The sequence below is a fragment of the Portunus trituberculatus genome, chromosome 7 (genome assembly GCF_017591435.1).
Source record: "Portunus trituberculatus isolate SZX2019 chromosome 7, ASM1759143v1, whole genome shotgun sequence".
Lineage (NCBI taxonomy): Eukaryota > Metazoa > Arthropoda > Malacostraca > Decapoda > Portunidae > Portunus > Portunus trituberculatus.
Genome location: NC_059261.1, coordinates 1,088,497 through 1,115,950, shown reverse-complemented (window position 1 = coordinate 1,115,950; position 27,454 = coordinate 1,088,497). Strand labels below are relative to the sequence as shown.

Genomic DNA, 27,454 nt, shown 5'->3' with positions numbered 1-27,454 from the left:
CATGGGAGTAACACACCCACACACTTCCTGCAATGGTCAGTGTCCAGGGAGTAACACACCCACACACTTCCTGCAATGGTCAGTGTCATGGGAGTAACACACCCACACACTTCCTGCAATGGTCAGTGTCCAGGGAGTAACACTGCCACACACTTGCTGCAATGGTCAGTGTCCATGGAGTAACACACCACACACTTTCTGCAAGGCTCAGTGTGCAGGGTAGGTGGTTAGATCCTTTACACTTTTAGCCCTGTGAGCCCCTAATGGAAAGTGTCTCATGAACCTCCACACTATGTACACTGTGAACTTGGGCATAGCTGGCCACACATTTCCACAGTATTACCACTGCCACACTTTCCACTGCTAAGTTTTCAGTTTTTGATAAACCAGTGCTATTCAACCTGGATGGACAATCCACCTTATAGTGGACGAGATTAAGTGAGGGGTGGACAGCTGTTTAGGGGAGGACTACTGGATGGACGAGATCCTCACCTGCACGTGTCTGTTTAATATACAAGAGACTCACTCTCTTTCTCTCTCCTATATTTCTTAAAATACATACTACAAATACATATTTACCTATTGTAACATCGAGTCGCCACCTTATCTACTTGCAAGACCCCGATAGTACAACCACGTGAGGGACTGTCTCACCATTGGTTGTCATGAATCACACCAGTGCTATTCAACCTGGGTGGACAGTTTCGAGGTGGGGTGGACAGCTTCTACTTAATCACCAGTAGGGGTGGACGACATTAAAAAAGATTGAAGACCAGTGTGATAAACTATGCTGGATACTCTTAAATTAAAATTCAATCTTACTAAAGAAAGAAAATCTAAATATCAATTTCCTAAAACATTGAAATATAAAGGAAGAAAGCACTAATCTGTTGTCTTTCTTCTCCCTCTCTGAGTGAAAACATCCATTCCTCATATACTTTGCATCTTTCAATCTACCACACATAACACAGGCCACGACTGACATAACTCACAGCCTTTCCTTGTGATTCTCCTTCTCCTTAACTTTCATTAAGGTTTTCCCTCAGTTACAATTGTACTGGTGATAGTTTAGGGTATAACTATAAAAAAGATCACTCACAGTAAAAGTAATCCAGAAGTTATGATCCACACAGCCTGTAGCTTTGTTTTGTCTCTCTCTCTCTCTCTCTCTGTTTCTGACTCATTATTCAGTGAGCAGCAATCACACCATCAACAGCAATGAAAGGCTACAAATGTCAAAGAGTTGGCTGGCTGAGTCTCACCCTTCAATCATGGCATAGCCGGTCACAAGGTTGCTTCCATACAGTTGCTTGAACTCCCTGAATCTTGCACCATCAACAATTCTCCCAATGATGCCATACAGCTGCTGCCGACTGATGGACTCCAGGCCACTCACCGCTGAGGAAGCAACAAAAGGGACTTGGTTAGCATTGATTGTTCATTGTTGTTCAGCAAAATCCTGAGGAAATAACAAAAGAACTAATTTAGTGTTGAGTGTTTATTGTCATTTAGCACAAGCACTTGGGGAAGCAGTAAAAAGAACTTATTTACTGTTGATGGTTCACTGTTGTTGAAGAAAAACACCTGAAGAATTAAGGACTTGTTTAGCACTGGTGGTTCACTGTCATTCACCAGAAGCTCTTGTCTATTGTTGTGATTGGTGTATCAGTGGTCTCTGCACTGACACATTCCATTATGCAAGTATTCATTACATAACAAATCAACAAAACAAGTTCAGAAAACTAAAGACAAAAATACTTATAAAGATGCAAAGGAAATATTGTAGTGTGAAAATACAAGAGATCTTGATAAAGCTGTATTCCAGTCACTTCTGTAAGTATCAACACTATGGGTCCTCCTCACCATAAGTCTCAAGTTTCAAAGGAGGAATATTTGGTTAATGTAATAGCTGGGCACCATCACTAATAGTAAATTGCTGGGTCACCAGCCTGTCCATGCTAAACAACCACACCTTCATCCCTCATCATTAGTTTCAATCAGCAAAATCTGTCCTCTGCTTCAATAAATTCTAACCTTGTCAGTTCCCATGCTTAGGACCAATTCTTAGTCTACATGAGAGGCAAGGTTTCACACTAACTACTCTTCTGGTCTTGTTAACTACATGCCTCAACTTCTCCACTGAACCTCCTACTTTCTCTCACCCCTATTCCCTTATTCTGCCTTTCTCTTTATGAGCCCATCAGTATTCTCAGTCATTCAGCCCTTTTCTGATAAACTCTTTAATTCTTCACTTGCTTCTGTATTTTCTCCTTTCAATAACTTGAACACTTGAAAAAGACAAGTTTCAAGACAATCATTCTCTAATTTTGTATGATTCTTTTAGCCTTCTTTTGGGACTGGCAACTCATTGGGATCTTTCTCTTTTTTTTTCTTTTCTTTCTTTAGAGTTGTCCTCAATAAGATAAAAAAAAATAGTCTCATTCAATTGTTCATTCATGAAACAAGGAATGTCCCAAGGTAGAAGAGAAAAAGCAGCAAATAATGAGTTGTAACAGTTTGTAATCCCAGGGCAGAACACTGCCTCACCATCCAGAAGTGCAGTGTCCCATGTGTCATCCTGCAGGGGTGAGGACTCAGGCACTGGCTCGATGCCCAAGGTGGCCACAACATCCCTCACCACCTCAAAAGCCTCCTGTTCAGTCTCAGCCAAGTAGTCAGTCACTCCACTTGTTCTGATGGGAAGAGTGTTCTGTGTGAGCCTATGGAGTGACACATCACCTGCAGGAAGTGCAAAGTGCAGTACAGCAACACAATGGGCGGGTAACAAGCCTCACCTGCTAACCTATGAGGAAGGTTAGAGATGTTACAGTTATCCAAGAAAAGACTTCAAAACAAGTGCAGTTATGTGCACCATGTGTGAAAAGAAAACAGGAAAGAAAATAAACATATATCTGAGCTCAGGGACCGTCCTTTTACGGAGATCAGATACCACTCGTATTTGTTAGGATTTCATACAAGAAGAACCTCATCACTTCGGTGACGTGGCTGTGCTGTCCCTCACACAGATACCATCAATCACTTCGTGCTTCAGTGTCCCTGTTTCCACACACCCCATGTGATCCTGCACTCAAACCTTGCTGTCCACCTATTATCCTTTACCCTGCCCACCCTGCTGGCAGCAGCAAGTCTTGGATTAGGGACAGTCTCCTGCTAAATCTTAACACATTCCCTGTGATTGGCAGCGCGGTGGGCTCTCCTGCACTGCGATATAAATTAATTGTCATCACATCAGTGCTGGTCAAACCAGCAAAGTGAGAAAAGCAGTGTTGTCTGGGAGAACACTCAAACAAACTGGCAACCTCAAAGTGTTTGCCCACTGGTGGGTTGCATTGCATACCATGAAAAATCTATGACTTCTCTGTGATACAACCCACCAGTGGACATACTTTATTTGTCAATATTCAGTGCGTCTCTACATATACTGCACTATATTTTTCCTTTCTTAAATTTGTTTGTACATTTTTTCTCTTGTTTTGCATATTTAGAAAATGAAAGCTACACAGTTTCATGGTCAACTTAGTTCAATAGGAGAGAGAGAAGACAAAATAAGATAATAAAGATGATATCAGGAAAATTATGAAATTATGAAAAGATCAATAAAGAAAATTATTGAAACTTATCAAGAAAAATCCAACTGTTATCTCAGTTTGAATTATTTGCTATAAAAAATTTTATGTTCTTCTGAAGGAAAAAATGCAAGATAATATAATTTTTTTTACATGTATTAGAAAAAATATGGAAACAAGAAGACTATTTTTCAGATAATTTTTATAACACTAAAAATTAAATAAGCTTCATACTACAGGTTGAACCTCCTTAATCCGGTATTCTTTCATCTGGCAACACCTGTAATTCGGCAAAATTTTTGTTTGCCAGAATTTTTTTATTGGCCGGAGTAATTTGCCGGACCGCCGCTAGGACGCGGTGGCGCTGTACTGTGTTTTGGAGCCCGGGCATTCTGGGTCAAACTTGGATCAGTACCACGCTGCCGCTCATTGCAAGCACCACCCCCCAGGTGCATAAACATTTTTTTCTGTAATATTTGCCAAGCGACCAGGAAGTGATAGTGTTGTGTGTGAACCAAAGAAAAAGTGCAAACATATGACAATATCAGTGCAGCAGAAAGTGGACCTATTGAGGAAGCTAGATAACGGTGTTTCAGTGCGGAGCCTATGCCAACAGTACAACATTGGCTCATCAACCGTCTATGATATAAAAAAAAAAAAGCAGAAGAATCAACTTCTCAAATTTTACAGTGAGTGTAAGAGCAAGAACATGGAGGTTTGTAGAACACTTAAGGAGGGTAAAAGCAGTGATTTAAACAGTGCTCTCATACAGTGGTTTAAGCTTCGGCGCGCTGGTAACGTCCCTGTGTCCGGCGAGATGATACTGGCGCAGGCAAAAATTTTCCATGCTGAACTTAATTTACAACAAAGTGTTTTTCTAAATACTTCTGCATGTACAACTATCATATATCAAAATAATGTTACAGCTACACTTGTATAATGCAGGGTAAGTATATAGAGGGTGTTTTGGGGACCACCTACAGTTCGGAATTTTCCAAGGTCCAGCAAGTCTAAGGTCCAGTGGTTGCCACATTTGGGAGGTTCAACATTTATTTATCAATCAGTGTTTATTATGCCCTCCTATACATATTATTTACTGCAATTGTACTATACAATCCAATATCTATTAATAGTAAAATTAAAGTGTAATATTTGTGAAAAACTGCTGTATGACTCACTGGTGGGTCGCATCACAACAGTGGATAGTAACTGAGGAGGAGGGAAGATGCCAGAAGATGAGTTACCATCCATGAAAATGTCTTTGTAACTCTTCTGGTGTAATTCCTGTGAATCTACTAATGGAGTGCTGTGCACCACTAACACTTGCACTCTCACCAAATTCCTTATTTTCACCACTAATAAGCCTTTTTGGTGACATCGTAAGTTTCTAAATGAAAAACTACTGACAGAATGCAGAAGAATGTTGTTTTTCTAAAGACTGCGGCAGGATTAGGGATGCGCACCAACATCCGGTATACCAGATTACAGCCATTCTTCAAGTGTGCCTACAGGCATTATAGGCCTTACTGCAAAAAAAAAAAAAAAAAAAAAAAAAACCACAGTTCACATTTCACAGCCTCAAGTGCATCGTGGGGTTTTCAAAAATATTCATCAAAAATAAAAATGAAAATATACAGCCATATCGGCAGCCATATTGCGGAAAAACACATTTGTTTCATATTGATGCGGGAGAGAGAAGAGTTGACTCAAAGGCTTTGTACATACCCACAGGCACTCATACAAGGCACGTGATTGGTTCCCAGTGTGAGATCGACCAATGAGAGCATGAGTGGATTTATCCCATGAGCTGATTGGCTGCACATCATCGCAGCCTCACCCAACATCTTCCCTTGTTGTATCTCGCCAGTTTCATCCATGCTGTTGACTGTCTCGCATACTGTATCTTAGTGTTGTGTTCGCGATAACTTTTTTTTGTTTAAGTAGTGATTCGTTAAGCCCTTACAATGCCACCTAAGTGCTGTGCCCCTGTGAAAGCTTCCTCTAGTGAGCCCAAGCGGAAGAGGAAGATGATGACCATCAGTAAAAAGTGAAACTTTTGGATATGATCAAAGAGGGCAGAAGAAGGTAAGTGTTACATATTTTATGAGAGAGAGAGAGAGAGAGAGAGAGAGAGAGAGAGAGAGAGAGAGAGAGAGAGAGAGAGAGAGAGAGAGAGAGAGAGAGAGAGAGAGAGAGAGAGAGAGAGAGAGAGAGAGAGAGAGAGAAAGTAAATGTATAATTACTGTATAAGGTTTTATAATTAAATATATTTAAGTAAAATACTGTATGTGTAAAGTATAGATACTGTTTACATATTTCAAACATTCTGGTACCCACATACACATACACGAAAATTCCTAGGGGGGCAAATCCTACTTCACAGTTTTTCACCTCTGTGGTTCTGGCATCCATTAACCGCATTAAACGAGGGATCACTGTACCGGTATTACCAGTAATACGGCATCAGAACAGTACAGTGGCGGCTGCAAGAAGGGAGATAACAGAGCTTTGTATGTGATCAAATGTGCGGTCATTTGATTACCAGATATTTTCACCACTTGTAAGCCTTTGGTGTTGATTAAGTTTATAAATGAAAAACTAGATAGAATGCAGAAAATGTTATTCTGATGACCACGGCACCACAAGTCACAACTGGCGGTGGGGGAAGGGGGACACCAGGGAGCCTTGGTTTACAACCATATGTGTGGACATTCGACTATCAGGTATTTGTTTTGAGTATTAAATTGAACTTTTGCGTTCGAGTATTGAAAAGTTGGAGTATTTAGACGTTCAAGTATTGAGTCTCCACTGTATATCAAGGTAAACAATTTCCAATGTGTTCATAAGACACTTATGCATAATGACACGATGCCATACACCTTCAGAGATTAGTATAAAAAATCACAATACTAAATGTCTTTGTTGGCTCAGATGTCCTCTAGCTCCCCAGTGACATCCGGAGGCTCTTGATTTTACAAATACCCCATTGGGACAAGATATCTGGTGTTTGGCCTCATCCAATTCTCTATATTCAGTTCCATTACATGAGGGAGTTTGAGTATTTTAGTTTCATGATGACTGAGAAAAACAAGAACATGTTGAGAGGATGGCTGAGTTAATGGGAAAAGAGTGAACAGCATATGATGAAAGTGGTTGGTAGAGCCTCAGGATAGAGATCAGGGAATGAAGCAATTGGTCCAGCAGGCAGCCCAGCAAGTTGTCACTGCATGGATGAGTGACACATGCATGTAGCCTTAAAAGTTACAAATTATGAGAAATCAAGCCAAGAATTTTTTAATTATTTCTCTCAAACTTCAATTTATAAAAAAGTGGAATATTTCAAATCTTATTCCATAAAACAAATGATTATCTCAAAACTAATTATATTACAAATAAGAACTGCAAAGAGTCCCATCAAACCTGGAGTGGAGCAAACCTCCTCCCAGCTCCTCAGCACTGATGACCTCCCCCGTGGCAGCCTTCACCAGCGGAGGCCCTCCAAGGAAGATGGTGCCAATGCCGGACACAATGACAACATCTTCACACATGGCTGGCTGGTAGGCACCTGCAACAAAGAACAGCAGCAGCTTACACTGACCTTTTCACTACAGTAACATATGCACTCCAGAAATTTCAATCATCATTATTTATCATTATCATAGTTCACAGTATTTTGCTTCATCACCAGGACTGTGATGGCATGACAACAGCCTGTCTCTACATTCACGTAATCTTATTTTGGTCCTTCATTTATTGTTCAACTTTCATGCAGTAAAAAGTCTCCTTCCCTAATCTGCAACTTGTATTCTGATGCTATACTTTTCATTTAAAAAGATCATCACCTCTCGTCTTCAAATTTATGATATTTGCTACATCATAATTCTGTTGACCATCAACCATTACCTTCTTCAAAAGAGAACAGTGAAATGATGTTTAATGAAATGATGCTTGCTTTATGCTTTAAAACTGGGAGTTGTGCATGGTACAGAGGGTGTGCTATAATTCCCAGCAAGTTAAGACTTTGCTGTGGTGTAGGGCCTCTGACTAACAACAGAGTGCTCAGCACTTAAGAGGACACATCACATGACCTGTTGCAAGAGATGACAACTGTGTTGGAAAATAAATAAATAAATAAAACTGGTGTGAACAATGTGGATGAATGAATGGTACTTAGGAACAGAAAGACTAATGATGTGATCAGACCAGTTAATCCTATCAGATGGAGGAAGGGAGATGTGTATAACATATATAACATATTGCACCTGCTATTAGCCAGTTCTGGTGTCAACTCCTGACAAGGGGACAGCCACATGCTTTGCACAGGTGACCTTCACACAGTGAGACCTGTGAAGAGTGTTCCTCTGGTCACTGCAGGCCTGCAGGTCAAGATGACATGAAATGCTTGTGGGGTGCAGCTGTGAGAGTGAGTGTGTTTGTGTAGGTCCTCTGCTACACCAACTTCCTTCACAAAGATGTCAACTTCGCATACAGATAAATGAGTTAAAAACAGTTACATAGTCAATGAGTCCTTTCTATTCATTGACATTCCATGGATCATTTTATACTGGAACACTTGCACTGAGAGCCACGGTCACTTGTTACCTCCAGCAGTGCAGGAGCCACAGACCGCAGCAATCTGAGGCACCCCAGCCGCTGAGAGCACTGCTTCAGTGTAGAAGGCTCGTCCTCCGTGGTTCTTGTCTGCAAACAGCTCAGCCTGTAAAGTGTGGTATTCAACAGATTTCCATTCTCTGTAAGCACTGTAAATCTAATCCAAAAAAGTTTAAAGTATCAGTTTTATATCAGTTAATATACTTGCTAACTGCATGCCTCCTTCCCTTCTGCAGCCTCACTGCACAAGGTTTTCTTCTTTCTCTCATCTCTATACTGTCCAACTCTCTAATGCAAGAGTTAACCAGTACTCTCAATCATTCATACCTTTCACTGGTAAACTCTGGAACTCCCTGCCTGCTTCTGTCTTTCCGTCCTCCTATGACTTGTCTTCTTTTAAGACAGAGGTATCAAGCTCTCCAGTTTTGGCTAATGCTTTTGTATCTCCTAGAGAACCAGAACCAGGGTGGGTTATTTATTTAATTATTTTTTTTGCCCTTGGCTGGCCTTCTCTCCTACATAAAAAAAAAATAGATAAAAAAGAAAGGATTAGAAATGAATTAAAGCAGTGGTTCCCAACCTTTTTTGTCCCGTTCCCCCTTTTCCAGTTACTTTTTCACCTGCGGACCCCTACAACGAAAATAAAGTCTTCCTGTCATCTCGAGGGCCACTCATGACCATCCCAAGGGCCAAATTTGTCATGTGGCCCGTGAGCTTGACATCCCTGATACCGTTAGCTAATGTTGAGCAATTCTAGCATTCAAACATTCAGTTTTAAGGATTGTGTACAGTAACATGAATTTTATTTTGAGCCGCATGTCTCCTAATTCTAGTATAATATATTTAAAAATAAGTAGAATCTCTATGGACCCCCTTGAAATTCTTCCAAGGAGTCCATGAACCCCTGATTGGAAACCACTGAATTAAAGACTTTGGTGATTAATATTTACTTAAAACTCCACAAGAATGCTAATATCTAATGCCCCACAGCAAATGTGCCGCATGGCCCAGAGACTATACTGAGTTCACACCTGTGGCTGGTGACTGGTGACTGGTGACTGGGATACAAGGAGTCAAGCAGCACACACTTCCACATGAGCAGGCCACAGTCATCACCACACCTGCTCCACTCACCTGCTTAGGGAGAAAGCCACCAGCTGAGTCCACAATGTGCACCAAGGGCAGGTGGTTGGTGCCGCTGATGGCCATGGCTCGCAGGTTCTTGGTGACCGTGATGGGAAAGAATGTGCCACTCTTGACTGTGCCGTCACTGCTGCTCACCAGACAGTAGGTGCCGTGGATTCTGCCAATTCCTGCACCACCAATCAAGAGTGTTGTGAGGGGATGAGGCAAGTGCACACACACACACACACACACACACACACACACACACACACACACAACAGACAACACAACACTACACACACACACACACACACACACACGGGACATCGTCGATGGCGGAGGTGGTCGCTGAGCTCTCATCTATAATTCTACAGTTACCTAAGAGTAACCAAGGTGGGAAAGGAGCTGGTAATGTTTGTCCCGTCTCCATATAGTCATGTTAACTGTTGATTAGCAAAATAATGTCCAGTGAAGGTAAATATAAACTGTAGCCTGCGTTTGAGCCATCAGCTGGTTTGTTTACTGCGCAACATGGCGGCCGTGAACTCGAAAGAGGAATCAGACTTCACAGGGTTTCAAGGAATAATGGAGAAGAGCGCTTATGTGAAGAAAATTCTGGAGTTAGAAGGTAAAATTGAAAAACTGTTTGAAAAGTATGAGGGCCTGGAAACGAGTTATGACAATGTAAAGAGACTGTGCCGATATGAAGAAGGAAAATGCAGCACTGAAAGAGGAAGTTAAGCTAATTAAAGTGAATTGCGAAAAATGTGGAGAATCTCTAGGAAAAGTGATGGAGAAGCAGGCTGAATGGAAAAAAGTCAGGAAGTGGAAAGAAAGGAGGTAAATTACAAAGTTGCAAGTCTGGAAAAGGAAATCAAAGAGTCAGGGAGAAAACTTTGGGCCTTGCTGAAATTATAGATCAACAGATCATAGAAGAGAAGATAGCTGAGAAAGTGGTGAAGGTTATTAAGTCAAATGAGACATTGGTGAGGGAAACTGTAGACAAAAAGAGATGTGTGGTGATATTTGGTGTGGAGGAGGATAAGACACCGAGTAAAATGGAGAGAGAGAAAACATAAAAAGGTGATAAATAATATCATTAATGTGGTGCAAGAGGAGGAAAAGACCTAGTACAAGAAATAGAGGACTTCCATAGAATTGGAAAGTTCACAAGAGAAGGTATGAGGCCAATAAGAATCAAACTTAAGTCACAAAAGGATGTAGATGAATTGGTGGAGAAGTCATGGAGGCTAGCCCAGCAGGAAACAACAAGGAAGATTTGGTTGAGAAGAGATCTCGGTGAAAAGGAAAGAGAAATGTTAAATGAGTTGAGAAAGGAGGCTTTGAAAAAAATGAAGAGAGGACAGAAGAAGAGAAGAAAGAGTTTTTCTGGAGAATCTTGGATATGAGACTGAGGAAGTGGTTCATAACCCAGAAAAGTACAGCAAGAAAGGACTAAAGAAACTTACATATGAGCGAAATGTAATGTATTCCAACATAAATGGAGTGATATCGGGGATTTTAGAACTCAACGATTACTTGAGGGACAAGAACCCAGATATTGTGGGTCTTACTGAAACAAAACTGAGAGAGGGAGAAGACCTGATGAAGGTTGGAGAAGGGAAATATAATGTTTGGAAAAGAAATAGAGTAGGTAAGATGGGAGGAGGAGTGATGTTGCTGGTTAAAAAAGATATAAAGGTGGATCAAGTGAAAAAGGTATGGGAAAGGCAGAAGTGCTAAAGATCAGAGCAGAAACTAATGAAGGAAAAAAGAGGCACTACATAGTGGTGTACGTACCACCTAAGACAAATGCATGGTCAGTACAGGAATATGAAGAAATGATAAGTGATACAGGAACATGTCTGGAAGAAATGTTGGGTGGCTGTGAACGAACTATAATGATGGGAGATTTTAATTGTAAAGAGGTGTGTTGGGAGGACTGGTCAATGGAAGGATCAGAGACAACATGGGAAATACACTATTGACACTGGCAATGGAAAATGTGTTAACTCAGTGGGTCAAAGAAGATACTAGGTTTGGAGGAGAGGGAGCATCGTCAAGACTGGACTTGGTCTTTAGTACAGAGCCAATGGTCATTGAGGAGATGAGGGTGGAGTGCCCTTTAGCAAAGAGTGATCATGCAGTTTTGGAGTTCAAGGTGATAGACGAAGAGAAATCTAGAAGAAATGAAGAATATAAAGTGGGAAGATGGAATTATGCCAAGACAGATTTTGGAAACCTAAAGAAATTCTTTCAAGAGACAAATTGGATGAAATTCAAGAGTGCTAAGGAGCAAATGAAAAGTGGAAGGAATTTATAAAAATATACAAAGAAGGTGAGAAAAATTTGTACCAATAAGACAACATAGAGAAGTTGGAAAGCAGGACTGGTTTAACGATAGATGTGAAAAGGCTAGAACAAGAAAAGAGGATGCATGGAAGAGGTGGAGAAGGAAAAGACGGATTAAGCAGTGGGAAAGTTACAAAAGAGCAAGAAATGAATATGTGTTGATTAGAAGAGAAGAAAGAAAGAAACAAGAAAAGGATATAATTGATAAATGTAAAGACCAACCAAGGCTTTTTACAGACATGTGAACAACAACATCAAAAATAGAGAAAGTATTGAAAGTTTAGAAGTAAATGGAGTATGCAGTGAAGATCCCAGGAAATGGCAGAGGCTATGAATGGATGCTTTCGGAAGGTATTCACAAAGGAGACTGCTTTTGACAAACCACTGGTAATGGAACAGAAAGGGATTATGAAGGAGTTTCAAGTAACTGTGGAGGAGATCAAGAACATGATGGGGAGTTTAGAAGTGAGAAAAGCTGTGGGACCTGATGGGGTATCAGGATGGATTTTAAGAGAATGCAGGGAGCAATTGGCAGAAAAAGTTTGTGAAGTAATTGATGCCTCATTAAGGGAAGGTGTAGTGCCCCAAGACTGGAAAAGAGCTAACATTGTCCCAATCTATAAATCAGGTAACAAGAGAGACCCATTGAACTATAGACCAGTGTCACTTACAAGTGTGGTAGCTAAGATGTGTGAGAGGGTGGTGAAGACTAGATGGACAGACTTCTTGGAGAAAAATGACATACTTTGTGAGTGTCAATTTGGTTTTAGAAAGGGCGTTCATGCACGACAAACCTGATATGTTACTATTCGAGGGTGATAGATGTAATACAGGAAAGAGATGGTTGGGCTGATGGAATATATCTGGATTTAAAAAAGGCCTTTGATAAGGTACCACACCAGAGACTGATCTGGAAACTTGAAATGGTAGGAGGAGTGCATGGCAGTTTACTAAAATGGATGGAAGACTTTTGGTAGGAAGAGAAATGAGAACAATAATTAAGGACAGACCATCAGAATGGGGATTGGTGGAGAGTGGAGTTCCACAGGGATCAGTGTTGGCACCAGTAATGTTCGCAGTCTACATAAATGACATGGTGGATGGGGTGTCCAGTTATGTGAGCCTATTTGCAGACGATGCAAAATTGTTAAGAAAAGTGAGATGTGACAAAGATTGCGAACTACTCCAGGAAGACTTGGACAGAATATGGAAATGGAGCTGTACATGGCAAATGGAGTTCAACACGACAAAATGCAAGAAAATAGAGTTTGGCAAGAGTGAAAGAAGAATCAGGAGTATGTACAAGATAGGAAATGAAGACATAAAACCAGTCATGAAGAAAAAGACCTTGGGGTGACAATTACCAATGACCTATCGCCAGAGAGACATATAAACAAAATAATTGGAGAAGTATTGAACTTATTGAGGAACATAAGAGTGGCGTTCGTATATCTAGATGAAGAAATGATGAAGAAAATAATTACTGCAATGATAAGACCGAGGCTTGAATATGCAACAATACAGTGGGCTCCGAACTTAAAGAAACACATAAGGAAACTAGAGAAAGTACAGAGGGCTGCAACGAAAATGGTGCCTGACTTAAGAGATTTGACTTATGAAGACAGACTGAAAAGAATGCAACTTCCAACCCTGGAAAACAGAAGAGAAAGGGGAGACCTGATAGCAATATACAGAGTGATGATTGGCATGGAAAAATGGATAGGGAAGATCTGTGTATGTGGAATGGAAGAATGTCGAGAGGGCATGGGAAAAACTAAAATGGCCACTTATAGGAGAGATGTGAAAAATATAGCTTCCTCATAGAAGGGTGGAAGCATGGAATAGTTTAGACGTGGAAGTGGTCAACGCAAGGAATATTCATGATTTTAAGAAAAAGCTGGACATTAATAGATATGGAGACGGGACAACACGAGCATAGCTCTTTTCCGTATGTTACAATTAGGTAAATACAATTAGGTAAATACACACACACACACACACACACACACACACACACACACACACACACACACACACACACACACATATATATGAAATACACACACACACACACACACAAAGAGCAAGAAATGAATATGTGTTGATTAGAAGAGAAGAAAGAAAGAAACAAGAATGGATATAATTGATAAATGTAAAGAAAAAGGCTTTTTACAGACATGTGAGACAACTCTCCTCCTTTACACAACACTACACACACACACACACACACACACACACACACACACACACACTAGTACTGAAGTCACAACAATCTGCGGAGGATATCCTATATAGAACTTCAAAGTTAAGAAAGATAGAAGGTTGTAAAGAGGTGTTTGTGAGAAAGAATAGAAATGAGGAAGAGAGAAGATATAAGGAATTGTTGGAAGAGGCGAGAAGGAAAAATGATGAGCGGTCTGAGGAGGAAAGAAAAGTTTTTGGAGAGTTATAGGAGAGAGTCAGAAAGTGGTATGTGGAAAGAAGGAATGCGGAGGAAACCCTAGAGGGAGCAGTGGGTGGACCGTAATGTATACTAATATAGATGGGATACTGTCAAGTAGATTGGAATTGCAAGACTATATGATGGTGGAGAAGCCTGATATAGTGTGTTTGACTGAGACAAAATTGCATGAAAAAACAAAGGTAAATTTGGATAATAAATATAATATATGGAGAAAGGATAGAGAGAGTAAAGGTGGAGGAGGAGTTATGATTATGACGAAGAAATAAATAAATGTGGATAAGGTTTGGTATGGGAAGAACAACGCAGAAGTGATAAGCATAAGGATAAAAAGTGATGGAAAAGAATTAATAATCATGGTGACCTATGTACCTCCTAAAACAAATTCTTGGACATTAAGGGAATATGACAATATGATCAAGGATACTTTACAGAGTTTGGAAAGTGTATTATCTGGAAAAAGAAAGGTGATACTAGTAGGAGATTTTAATTGTAAGGAGGTGGATTGGGAAAATCTAGTAAGTGGTGTTGGAGAGGAAGCATGGGGAGAGAGATTTCTTAATCTAATGATGGAAAATATGATGGAACAGAGGGTGAAAGAAAATACTAGATATAGAGGAGATGATGAACAGCTAGACTGGATTTGGTGTTAACAAGAGAAGTGTACCTATGTGGAGATATACAATGCAAATGTCCTTTGGGAAAGAGTGATCATGTGGTTATGGAAATGCAGATAGCAACAACACAGCGAAGGAGAGACGAGACATACAGGAGTGGTAGATTGAATTATAGAAAGATGGACACAAAAAGTTTGAAAAATTATTTAAAAAAATTAGATTGGGAGATGTTACAAATCAGAGAAGTGCAAAAAAAATATGAGATTTTTATGAAATATTATAAAGAAGGAGTTATGAAATTTGTACCAAAGTATAAACCGAAAGAGGAAGGAAGAAAGGATTGGTTTAATGCAACTTGTGTTAAGGCTCAGGAAAAGAGAGATGTGGCTTGGAAAAGATGGAAAAAGAGCAGGAATATACTAAATAAGGAGAATTATAGAGTGGCGAGAAATGAGTATGTGATGGTAAGGAGGAGGAAGAAAGAAAATTTGAAAAGATATTGTAGACAAGAGTAAGGAACATCCAAAATTGTTTTACAGGTTCATAAATGGTAAACTTAAAAAGAGAGAGTCCATTGAAAGGTTAAAAGGAGAGCAAGGGATAGTAGATGACCCTAAGAATATAGCGGAATTGCTAAATAATAGGTTTCAGCAAGTATTTACTAAAGAAACAATGTTTGTAAAGCCTCAGAATGTACAAGGAAATGTGCACATGGATGACATTAAGTTACCTAAAAAGGAGTTATATAAAATGTTGGAGGAACTTAAAGATGATAAAGCAATGGGACCAGATGAAGTTTCAGGAAAATTATTGAAGGAGTGTAGAGAAGAATTGATTGATCCATTATATGATATTATAAGGTGCTCATTAGAAACAGGGGAAGTACCGGTGGAGTGGAAAAGAGCTGAAGTGGTGCCCATTTATAAGGGAGGCAGTAAGGAAGAGCCTCTTAACTATAGACCTGTGTCTCTAACAAGTGTGGTCGGTAAGATTTGTGAGAGGGTGATAAAGAAATATTGGATACAGTTCCTGGAGGATCATAAGTTATTATCGGATCATCAATTTGGCTTTAGGAAAGGGAGGTCATGTGTAACAAATCTACTGAGCTTTTATTCGAGAGTGGTTGACAAAATACAAGAGAGAGAGAGGGATGGATGGACTGTGTATATTTGGATTTAAAGAAAGCTTTTGACAAGGTACCTCACATGAGACTGCTATGGAAATTAGACATTTATGGAGGACTGAAAGGAAAAGTTTTAAAGTGGATGGAAAACTACTTGAGATGGAGGGAGATGAGAACAGTAATAAGGGATGCAAAGTCGGACTGGTTGGTGGTGGAGAGTGGAGTCCCACAAGACTCAGTGCTGGCACCAATACTTTTCCTTGTATATATTAATGACATGCCAGAGGGAGTAAACAGTTATATTAATTTGTTTGCAGATGATGCGAAGTTGTGTAGGTGTGTGAAGAGTGAAGAAGATTGTGAAATTTTACAGGCAGATCTGGATAAGATTTGGGAGTGGAGCAAGAGATGGGAAATGGAATTTAATCTGAGCAAAAGTCATGTGATGGAGATGGGGAAGAGTGGAAGACGGCCAAGAGGGTCATATAAGATGGGTGAAGAAGTAGTGTTGAAAAAGGTGGAAAAGGAAAAGGATTTGGGAGTGATAATACAAGACCATAGGCAGTTTGAGGCTCATATTGATAAGATGTTTGGAGAAACGTATAATTTGATAAGAAATATTGGATTAGCTTTCCAATATATGGATAAAGATATGAAGAAATTAATTAGTACGGTAATTAGACCAAGATTGGAATATGCTGGAGTGGTTTGGTCCCCTTATAAAAAGAAGCATATAAGGAAGTTGGAGAGATTGCAGAGAATGGCAACAAAAATGGTTCCGGAATTGGCAGAAGTGACCTATGAGGAGAGATTAAAAGAAATGAATTTGCTTACCTTGGAACAAAGAAGAGAAAGGAGATTTAATACAGGTTTATAAACTGTTGAGCAGTTTGGATGAAGTGGATAATGAGCAAGTGATGTTGAGAGAGGAAAACTTAAATAGAACTACGAGATCGCATAGTAAAAAGATAGCCAAGGGAATATGCTTGAAGGATGTGAAGAAATATAGTTTCCCACAAAGATGTGTGGAGGTGTGGAATGGTTTGAGTGAGGAGGTGGTGTCAGCGAGGAGTGTGCATAGTTTTAAAGGAAAGTTGGATGTGTGTAGATATGGAGACGGGGCCACACGAGTATGATACCCAGGCCCTGTAAAATTACAACTAGGTGAATACAACTAGGTGAATACACACACACACACACACAGGTGTAGAAGAAAGAAGGTAGAAGAAAGTGTGAGATTGGGAGCTTTTGAGAAAGCAAGAATAGACCATTAAAATTGAAATTAAAGTCTCAGGTGGCAGCGGAGGCCTTGTTGAGGAGGGCTTGGAAACTTAAGGACTCTGAGGAAACCAAAACAATTTACATAAGAAGAAATATGTCACAGGATGAGCGAATGAAAATAAAAGAGCTTGTAACTGAAGTGAAAGAGAGGAATGACGAAAGAACAGAGGAGGAAAAGACCAAGTTTTTTTGGAGGATGAGAAATGGGAGGCTAAAGAAGTGGTGGATAAAACAGGCGGAATAGACATTACATGGAAGAATGAGACTAGGAATGGAATACAAGTGACTTACATGAATATAGATGGATTTCTGTCTAAGAGGCTAGAATGTATGGATTACCTAAGAAATAATGAACCGGACATAATGTGTATAGTGGAAACAAAGCTAAGGCCCGAAATAAAGCTAGACTGGTTTGTTGTAAAACACTACAAAGTATGGAGAAATGATAGAAAAATTAAAGGAGGTGGTGGTATAATGGTTCTTACTAAGGAAGATCTGATAGTGAAGGAGGTGAACTATAGTAAGAGAAATGAGGAAGTGATAAGTATGCTTATAACAGATGGCAAGAGGGACATTAATATTATAACAGTATACATACCACCCAGAACCAATGCTTGGGAATATGAACAGTACCAAATGGTGATGAGAAATACTCTAGACAGAATGAAGCAAGAACTCATCAGAAAGGATATAGTGATGATAGTCGGAGACTTTAATTATAAAGAAATAGTGTGGCAAGACTACGAAGTGGTGAACGGTGGTGAGTGGGCAGAGGAATTGTTAAAGGTAGCAACAAATAACTTGATGACACAGTGGGTGAGATCACCAACAAGGTGCAGGGGACAGGATGTTGCAGCAAGGTTGGATTTGGTATTTACCAGGGCATCTCTAAAAGAGGAAATTGAACATAAATGTCCCTTGGGGAGAAGCGATCATGATGTCCTAAGCTTTGAGCTGGATACAGAATTAAGCACGAATAAGATTGTGGAACGCAGGGAGGAAAAATTAAATTATATTAGGGCAAATTATAACCATATAAGGGAGTTCTTTAATGAAATTGACTGGTCCGTGGTATACCAGGAAAGGGATATGCAATTGAAATACGATAAATTTATGGATTTGTATAACTCTGCTGTGAAAAAGTTTGTGCCATATTACAGAAAGAGGACTTTAAATAATAAACAGTGGTTTAATAGAAATTGTGAAGAAGCAAAAAGAACAAAGAAAAGGCATGGAAGAAACTTAAGAAAAACAGTGATGTATTATCAAGAGAAGTTTACAAAACAGCAAGGAATAGATATGTTGAAGTAAGGAGAACAGCACAGAAGGAATATGAACAGAGGATGGTGGAAAACTGTGATAGTGACCCAAAAATGTTTTACAAATTCATAAATGGAAAACTAAATATAAGGGAGGCAATAGTAAAGGTAAAAAACAGGAAGAAGTATATGAGGATGCTGGAGATATAGCTGAACTTTTGAACGACAACTTTTGCAAAGTGTTTACAAAGGAGGAGCATTTTATGGGAGGAAGACCTATGGAAATAAAGCAAATGCAGGACATCATGGTTACTAAGGAAGATGTAAGGAAAATTATAAGCAATCTGGATATTAATAAATCAATGGGGCCTGATGGCATATCTGGGAGGTTGCTAAATGAAGGTAAGGATCAATTGTTGAACCCGTATTTGATATTGTGGAAACCTCCATACGAACAGGATTAGTCCCGAAAGAGTGGAAAAGAGCTGACATTGTGCCTATATATAAGAATGGTAGTAGAATGGAACTGCTAAATTATAGACCAGTATCGTTGACTAGTATATTGTGCAAGGTATGTGAAGAAGTAATTAAAGCTAAGTGGAGTGAGTATCTAGAAAGTGAAAACATTCTGAGTGAAAGACAGTTTGGTTTCAGAAAAGGAAGATCGTGTATCCAATTTATTATGTTTTTATTCAAGAGTGACTGACATACTACAACATAGAGAGGGATGGGTGGATGCTATCTACCTGGACTTGAGAAAGGCCTTTGATAAAGTACCACACAATAGACTGATGTGGAAACTAAAGATGATTGGAGGAGTAAATGATAAACTAGCAAAATGGATGGAAAATTACTTAATGGGAAGAGAAATGAGAACAGTGGTGAGAGGAAGGAAGTCCGAGTGGAAGAAGGTAACCAGTGGAGTTCCACAAGGGTCAGTGCTTGGTCCCATCATGTTTTTGATTTATGTTAATGATATGCCAGTAGGAATTGACAGTTACATGAACATGTTTGCAGACGATACTAAAATTATGAGGAGAGTAAGGAATGTGGAAGATTGTAACAAGTTACAGGAAGATCTTGATAAAATATATGAGTGGAGTAAGGAGTGGCAGATGGAATTTAATATAGACAAGACCCATGTTATGAAAATGGGAAGAAGTAGATACAGATCAAACTGGGATTACAGGCTGGGTGATGAGAAAATTAAAGAGACCAATGAGGAGAAAGACTTAGGAGTAACCGTGCAAAACACTTTGTCACCGGAGAAACACATTAACAAGATTTTTGGGAAAAGATATATGAAGAAAAATGTGAAGAAGGTAGAAAGGGTACAGAGGCTGGCAACAAAGATGGTACCAGGACTCAGGAGTTAGACTATGAGGAAAGACTGAGGAAGCTGGGGCTGACCACATTAGAAGAGAGAAGAACAAGAGGAGACATGATAACTATGTATAAATTGGTGAACAAGATTGACATACTGGACAGTGTTGATAGAGGTGACCACAAGTAATCATCTCCGAGGACATGGAAAAAAGCTAATAAAGGACATCTGTCTAAATGACGTGAGAAAATACAGTTTCCTGCATCGTAGCATTGATAAGTGGAATAAACTGAGCAGTGATGTCGTTGACGCGGTGTGTGTCAATCAGATGAAAGAGAGATATGACAGGAATGGACAAGGAGACAGGACACAGAGAGCTTAGCTCGGGCCCTGTAATACACAAATAGGTAAATATATACACACACACAAGGACTAGGGAGTGGCAATGGAAGAAAACAATCAACCGGTAAGCCATACTGATAGAATTTTCAGAGAGACATATAATTTGCTACAGAATATTGGATTAGCATTTCACTACATGGACAAAGAAATAATGAAGAAATTGATAAGTACCATAATAAGACCCAGATTGGAATATGCAGGAGTTGTGTGGACCCCTCATAAAAAGAAACATAAGGAAGTTGGAGAGACTACAAAAAATGGCTACAAGAATGGTTTCAGAATTTGAAGGGATAACATATGAGGAGAGACTAAAGGCTATGGATCTACCAACCCTGGAACAGAGAAGGAAGAGAGGGGATCTGATACAAGTTTATAATTGATTAACGGAATGGATCAAGTGGATAATGAGAAACTGATCCTGAGAGAAGAATATGACACTAGAAGCAGAAGATTGCATAGTAAAAAACTGAGGAAGGGAAGATATCTGAGAGATGTTAAAAATATAGTTTCCCACAAAGATGTGTTAAGACGTGAAACAGTTTGAGAGAGGAAGTGGTGTCAGCAATGAGTGTGTATAGTTTTAAAGAAAAATTGGATAAGTGTAGATATGGAGACAGGGCCACACAAGCATATAGCCCAGGCCCTGTAAAACTACAACTAGGTAAATACAACTAGGTAAATACACACACACATACACACACACACATACACACCCTTCAATTAAATTTTAAAATTATAGTGACTCTAACACCAGCCTCAGAGTCCCTTTCTGGGGAGGGGACCATAAATGCCCCTAGGTCACACTGCTCTCTCGGTATGGATTGTAAATGTTTTAACATCCCTTCAACTTTTCTTTCATTAACTTCTACAACATTTGCAATCTTAGATCTAATTTCTAATCTGTGGAACACCACCTCTTCTCTATTAAACCTCATCTTCTTTTCCTCACTGAAACACAGCTGTCTGAGACACTGACAGTACCCCCTTCTCTGTTCCCTCCTACTTTCTTCCTTTGACTGTCTTCAGCCTCTTTTTCACCACCAAAATGTTGCATCTCTTTCTATCTTTTATTAGTATTTTCATGCTAACTGCTCTATTGACCTTGCTAACTGCATGCCTCCCCTCCTCCTGTGGCCTCGTTGCACAAGGCATTCTTCTTTCTCTCCTCCATATTCTGTCCAACTCTCTAATACAAGAGTTAACCAGTACTACTCTCAATCATTTATACCTTTCACTGGTAAACTCTGGAACTCCTTTCCTGCTTCTGTATTACCATCTTCATACAACTTGTCTTCATTTAAGAGGGAGGTCTCAATACATTTATCCCAGACTTGTGGCTAACTCTTTCAATTCTTTTAGTGAAACGTAGTCCAGTGGGCCTTATTTTTCTAAGATTTTGTTGCCCTTGGCAAATTTCCCTCTTACATAAAAAAAAAAAAAAAAAAATGACAGCATGCTAGTGAGCCACGGCACACACTTTAGGAACCACTGGTGTATAGAATAATGACTTCCTGGTGCATGATAGGATGATAATGCATCAGATCCCTGCTTCTCGAGAAAATAATATTCACTTGTATGTGAGTGTTCAGGAGGAGCCATCAGGAGCATCATGGCAACCTACATTCCTCACAAAAAAAAAAAAATAAATAAATAAAAAAACGATGATTCATATTACCATTGTATTACCATCGTAGAGTCCTTTTCAACTATTATCTATTCAGCTCGCTTAAGGAGCAGCACCTCAGTACCTAGGCTTTTTTTTCTAATCACTATTTTTGTTTCCCTTGGCCAGTTTTCCCTCTTACATAAAAAAAAGTTGTGATGAAGGTAGTGAAAAAAAAACAGTCTTTGAAAAGATCATAGCAGTGTTATGATATAGAGAGATGGTGGAGAAGCATGGCAGTTGCAGTGAGGCGTGGGGTGAGGGGAGGGTCTTGGAGGGGGAAATAACATGCGTGATGGACAGGAGGTGAGAGTTTAAGGTCCAGCTGTCAGCCACAGCTGTCTGGCGATCTGTTTCTTTGGTTCTAGTTTTCTTCCCATCTTATTGAAGTTTCTGATTCTAATTCTCATCAATTTATGGCTGTAAGGACGTTATTTCTGAAAAGTAGAGAGCTAAATGACACACCTCCCCTCTTGACGTCTGGCCACATACTGTGTAAGGCGTGAGTCAGGCTACGATACAACTGAACGACACATTTAAAAATGGCTTCCTGGTGGGATTAGTATTTAATTGGCAAAAAATAAACTACACCATCTGGTAATCTTGGAGACTTTAATCCCAAATTCTTAATACACCTAATATTAAGTAAATAAATCCTGTACTGCGCCCCTAAAGTCTCAGTCGAACTGTCCCCGTTTCTTTTCTTTTTTTTTTTTTTTTGTGTGTGTGTGTGTGTGTGTGTGTGTGTGTGTGTGTGTGTGTGTGTGTGTGTGTGTGTGTGGTAATAAATTCATAGAAGTTGGGCATTTGCACTTGTCATACCAACCTTTCCCCCTATCTGTCCGAGTTAGCAAGTGCCAACAGTATATCTGATTGTTTATTTACTTTACACACATTACACCTCTGGGTTCACCGTGCATCACTCAGTCTAGCGTTCCGTGGCATTCCTCAGTCGTGTTGGTTCACCTGCACCTCACATGCACTCATTTTGCTCAACCTCGTGACTTTATATCAGACTTTCTACCAATACAGCAGTGTTATCCAACCATGGTTTGGCCTCACCTCTACCCTGTGGACCAGTGGTGTCCACACCACTACACTATGCTGGTTTTCCTTGGAATGATTACTATTGCCTCCGTGTCACACACATTTGTGGGCTGAGCGCTTAACAGAAGTGATAGTGTCTGGCATGGAGGTGTACTTTCCTCACTCTTCTCTCAATGTAAACCTTCCAAACCTTAGTTTAACACGGACTTTTCTCATGCTATACATCATAAAGAAGTTGCTCACAAAGGGTACTTGAGCCTTCCATCACTTGAATCTCATGCATTTTATAATTCAGCCCAGAATCATGCCAAATCTTTTCTTCAACTTGGCAAACACTCCTTCATAAATAGAAAATGTAAAAATCTTTCAAGCTCAAACTCTCCTTGTAACTTCTGGCATCTGGCCAGAAACATCTCCAATAACTTCACCTCTTCATCTTTGCTTCCTTTATTACATCCTGATGGCACCACTGCCATCTCTTCTGTATCTCAAGCTGAACTCCTCTTTCATATCTTTGTTAATCCTTCTCTCTGCAACTTTGTCCCAAGTTTTCTCTCTGACTGTTCTATTGCTGCTGTGGTAGATGCCCACTGTTCTAAATCTATCAACAGTGGTGTTCCTCAGGGTTCTGTTCTGTCACCCACTCTCTTCCTATTATTCATGAATGATCTTAGCTAAACATTTTGCCCTATCCACTCCTATGCTGATGATGCCAAACTACACTTTTCTACATCCTTTCAGAGACGACCAAACCTTCAGGAAGTTAACAGTTCCTGCAGCGACACCACAGAACACATGAAATCTCTCCAAAATTTCTGATTACGACAGAGAAGTGTTCAATGCCTCAAAAACTCAATTCCTCCCTCTATCAACTTAACACAACCTTCCAGACAACTATCCCCTCTTCTTCAATGACACTCGACTGTCTCCCTCTTCCACACTGAATATCCTCGGTTTGTTCTTTACTCACAATCTAAACTTGAAACTTTACATCTCATCTCTTGCTAAAGCAGCTTATACGAAGCTAAGCATTCTGAGGCATCTCCGCCAGTTTTTCTTGCCCCTCCAACTACTAACTCTGTACAAGGGCATCATCTGTCCTTGTATGGAGTACTCTTTGCACAGTTTTACTAGATAAAGTGTGATCAAAAGCTTATCATCTCAACTTCCCTCCTTTGACTGACGTCTTCAGTCTCTTTCTCAATGCCTGAATGTTGTATCTCTTGCTATCTTCTACTGCTATTTTCATGCCAACTGCTCTTCTGATCTTGCTAACTGCATGCCTCCTTTCCTCCTGTGCCTCACTAAGCTGCACAAGACTTTATTCTTCCCCCTCAACCCTATTTTGTCTACCTCTCTAATGCAAGTTAACCAGTACTCGCAATCATTCATACCTTTCTCTGGTAAACTCTGGAACTCCCTGCCTGTGTTTGTACTTATATTTCCACTATTTATGACCTGAACTCAGTTGAGTGGGATGTTTCAGGACATGAAGCACATTTTCTTTCTTGACCCTGTTCAGGAATTGACACTTTGGTGGAACTTTTTATATATATTACAATTTCTCTTGCCCTTGACCAGTTTCTGCTTATATGTAAAAAATAAATAAATTTAAAAATCATCAACTTAAATTGATGCATTTCATGAAGCTATAAATCCTTTATAATAATGTACAGTTTAACAAAACACCCATAAAGAAACTATGGCTCGCTGGACAGTGGCTCTAAATTATGCACACAATACAGACTTGTAATGCAAGAAGCCATTAAAACATGGCAGTCAATGATGTAAAGCCTCAACAATGTCACTTCATCAGGGTGCACCACTCACCAAGCTTCAACAATGTCACTTCATCAGGGTGCACCACTCACCAAGCCTCAACAATGTCACTTCATCAGGGTGCACCACTCACCAAGCCTCAACAATGTCACTTCATCAGGATGCACCACTCACCAAGCCTCAACAATGTCACTTCATCAGGGTGCACCACTCACCAAGCCTCAACAATGTCACTTCATCAGGGTGCACCACTCACCAAGCCTCAACAATGTCACTTCATCAGAGTGCACCACTCACCAAGCCTCAACAATGGTGTCACTTCATCACTCACCCGTTATGGAGCCGGCAGCAGGCACGTCTCCATACTCCATCCCTAGGCCCGCCAACAGGGACAGCTCTAGGAAGTCAGAATCTGGGTCCAGGATATGTTTTAGCTTGTCCCTTGGCAGCATCTTGCGGTTCTTCTTGACATGCAGTGCGATCCCTTTCTCTCCTCCTGCCGGTGTGGGATTGCCTTTCATTACAGAGTCGTTGACCAGAACATAACTAGTTACCATTACACAACATTAGGTTCACAGACATTTTCAATATAACTATTCAGCAAGCAGCAAGCACATTACATTCTCCCACACTGAACACTCATCACAAGCAGGCGTTATCATTACCCCAGCCGGCTGATGACACAAACAAGAGAAACATGTTCATAGTGTACAAATGTGCAAAAATATAAAAGGTACATACAGAGGACTTGTGTCAACAGAAACATACAGTTAAGAGGTCAGGCAACATACTTACCAAGACAACTGGATATAAAAATGTGCAGATATACTGTTTGTCTATAGTGAACAACATTGTGTGTGTGTGTGTGTGTGTGTGTGTGTGTGTGTGTGTGTGTGTGTGTGTGTGTGTGTGTGTGTGTGTGTGTGTGTGTGTGTGTGTGTGTGTGTGTGTGTGTGTAATTCACCTCGGTCGCCTACTGGTCACCCAGCCAGTCTTCCCCCATTACGGAGCAAGCTCAGAGCTCATAGACCGATCTTCGGGTAGGACTGAGACCACATCAACATACAACACACACCGGGAAAGCGAGGCCACAACCCCTCGAGTTACATCCCGTACCTATTTACTCCTAGGTGAACAGGGGCCACACATTAAGAGGATTGCCCATTTGCCTCACCACTTACCGGGACTCAAACCCGGGCCTCTTGATTGTGAGTCGAGCGTGCTAACCACCACAGTAGGCGGTGTGTGTGTGTATTTACCTAGTTGTAGTTTTACAGGGCCTGGGCTTTATGCTCGTGTGGTCCCGTCTCCATATCTACACTTATCCAATTTTTCTTTAAAACTATGTACACTCTTTGCTGACACCACTTCCTCACTCAAACTGTTCCAAGTCTCAACACATCTTTGCGGGAAACTAAATTTTTTAACATCTCTCAGACATCGTCCCTTCCTTAGTTTCTTTCTATGCGATCTTGTGCTTCTAAAGTCATATTCTTCTCTCAGGATCAGTTTCTCATTATCCACTTCATCCATTCCGTTAATCAATTTATAAACTTGTATCAGATCCCCTCTCTCTCTTCTCTGCTCCAAGGTTAGTAGATCCATAGCCTTTAGTCTCTCCTCATATGTCATCCCTTTAAATTCTGGAACCATTCTTGTAGCCATTTTTTGTAGTCTCTCTAATTTTCTTATGTGTTTCTTTTTATGGGGAGTCCACACAACTCCTGCATATTCCAATCTAGGTCTTATTTTAGTACTTATCAATTTCTTCATCATTTCCTTGTCCATATAGTGAAATGCTACTCTAATATTCCTTAGCAAATTATACGTCTCTCTGAAAATTCTATCAATATGGCTAACCGGTTGATTATTTTCTTCCATCGTCACTCCCAAGTCCTTTTCCTTTTTTACTTTTTCTAGTTCTACTCCATCTCCCATCTTATAGATTCCCACTGGTCGTCTTTCACTTTTTCCCATTTCCATGACATGGCTTTTGTCCACATTGAATTCCATCTCCCATTTTTGGTCCGTTTCCAGATCTCGTTTAAGTCTTCCTGTAGTATTTCACATTCCTCTTTTTGTTTAATGACTCTGCACAGTTTCACATCGTCCGCAAACAGATTTATGTAGCTCTTCACTCCCTCTGGCATGTCATTTATATATACAAGAAAAAGTATTGGCGCCAATACTGATCCCTGTGGCACTCCACTGTCTACTGTTCTCCACTTGGACTTCATATCTTTAACTATTGTCCTTATTTCTCTCCCCCTTAAGTAATTCTTCATCCATCTCAATGTGCTTCCTTTTAAGCCACCCTTCTCTAACTTCCATAGTAATCTTTCATGTGTGTGTGTGTGTGTGTGTGTGTGTATTTACCTAATTGTATTTACCTAATTGTAACATACGGGAAAAGAGCTATGCTCGTGTTGTCCCGTCTCCATATCTATTAATGTCCAGCTTTTTCTTAAAATCATGAATATTCCTTGCGTTGACCACTTCCACGTCTAAACTATTCCATGCTTCCACCCTTCTATGAGGGAAGCTATATTTTTCACATCTCTCCTATAAGTGGCCATTTTAGTTTTTTCCCATGCCCTCTCGACATTCTTCCATTCCACATACACAGATCTTCCCTATCCATTTTTCCATGCCAATCATCACTCTGTATATTGCTATCAGGTCTCCCTTTCTCTTCTGTTTTCCAGGGTTGGAAGTTGCATTCTTTTCAGTCTGTCTTCATAAGTCAAATCTCTTAAGTCAGGCACCATTTTCGTTGCAGCCCTCTGTACTTTCTCTAGTTTCCTTATGTGTTTCTTTAAGTTC

General features: G+C 40.0%; 1 protein-coding gene across 1 annotated transcript in view; it reads right to left on the bottom strand.

Annotated features, from left to right (window-relative positions):
• LOC123519250 (biotin-dependent 3-methylcrotonyl-coenzyme A carboxylase beta1 subunit-like) overlaps positions 1-27,454 on the bottom strand; it is a 76,079-nt gene that overhangs the window by 26,380 nt on the left and 22,245 nt on the right. The window contains exons 4-9 of the mRNA XM_045280383.1: positions 24,963-25,127; positions 9,333-9,511; positions 8,190-8,304; positions 7,008-7,152; positions 2,548-2,693; positions 1,263-1,398 (exon numbers count right to left, since the gene is read on the bottom strand). Coding sequence (XP_045136318.1) covers positions 1,263-1,398; positions 2,548-2,693; positions 7,008-7,152; positions 8,190-8,304; positions 9,333-9,511; positions 24,963-25,127 — 886 coding nt within the window. The remainder of the gene's footprint in view (positions 1-1,262; positions 1,399-2,547; positions 2,694-7,007; positions 7,153-8,189; positions 8,305-9,332; positions 9,512-24,962; positions 25,128-27,454) is intronic.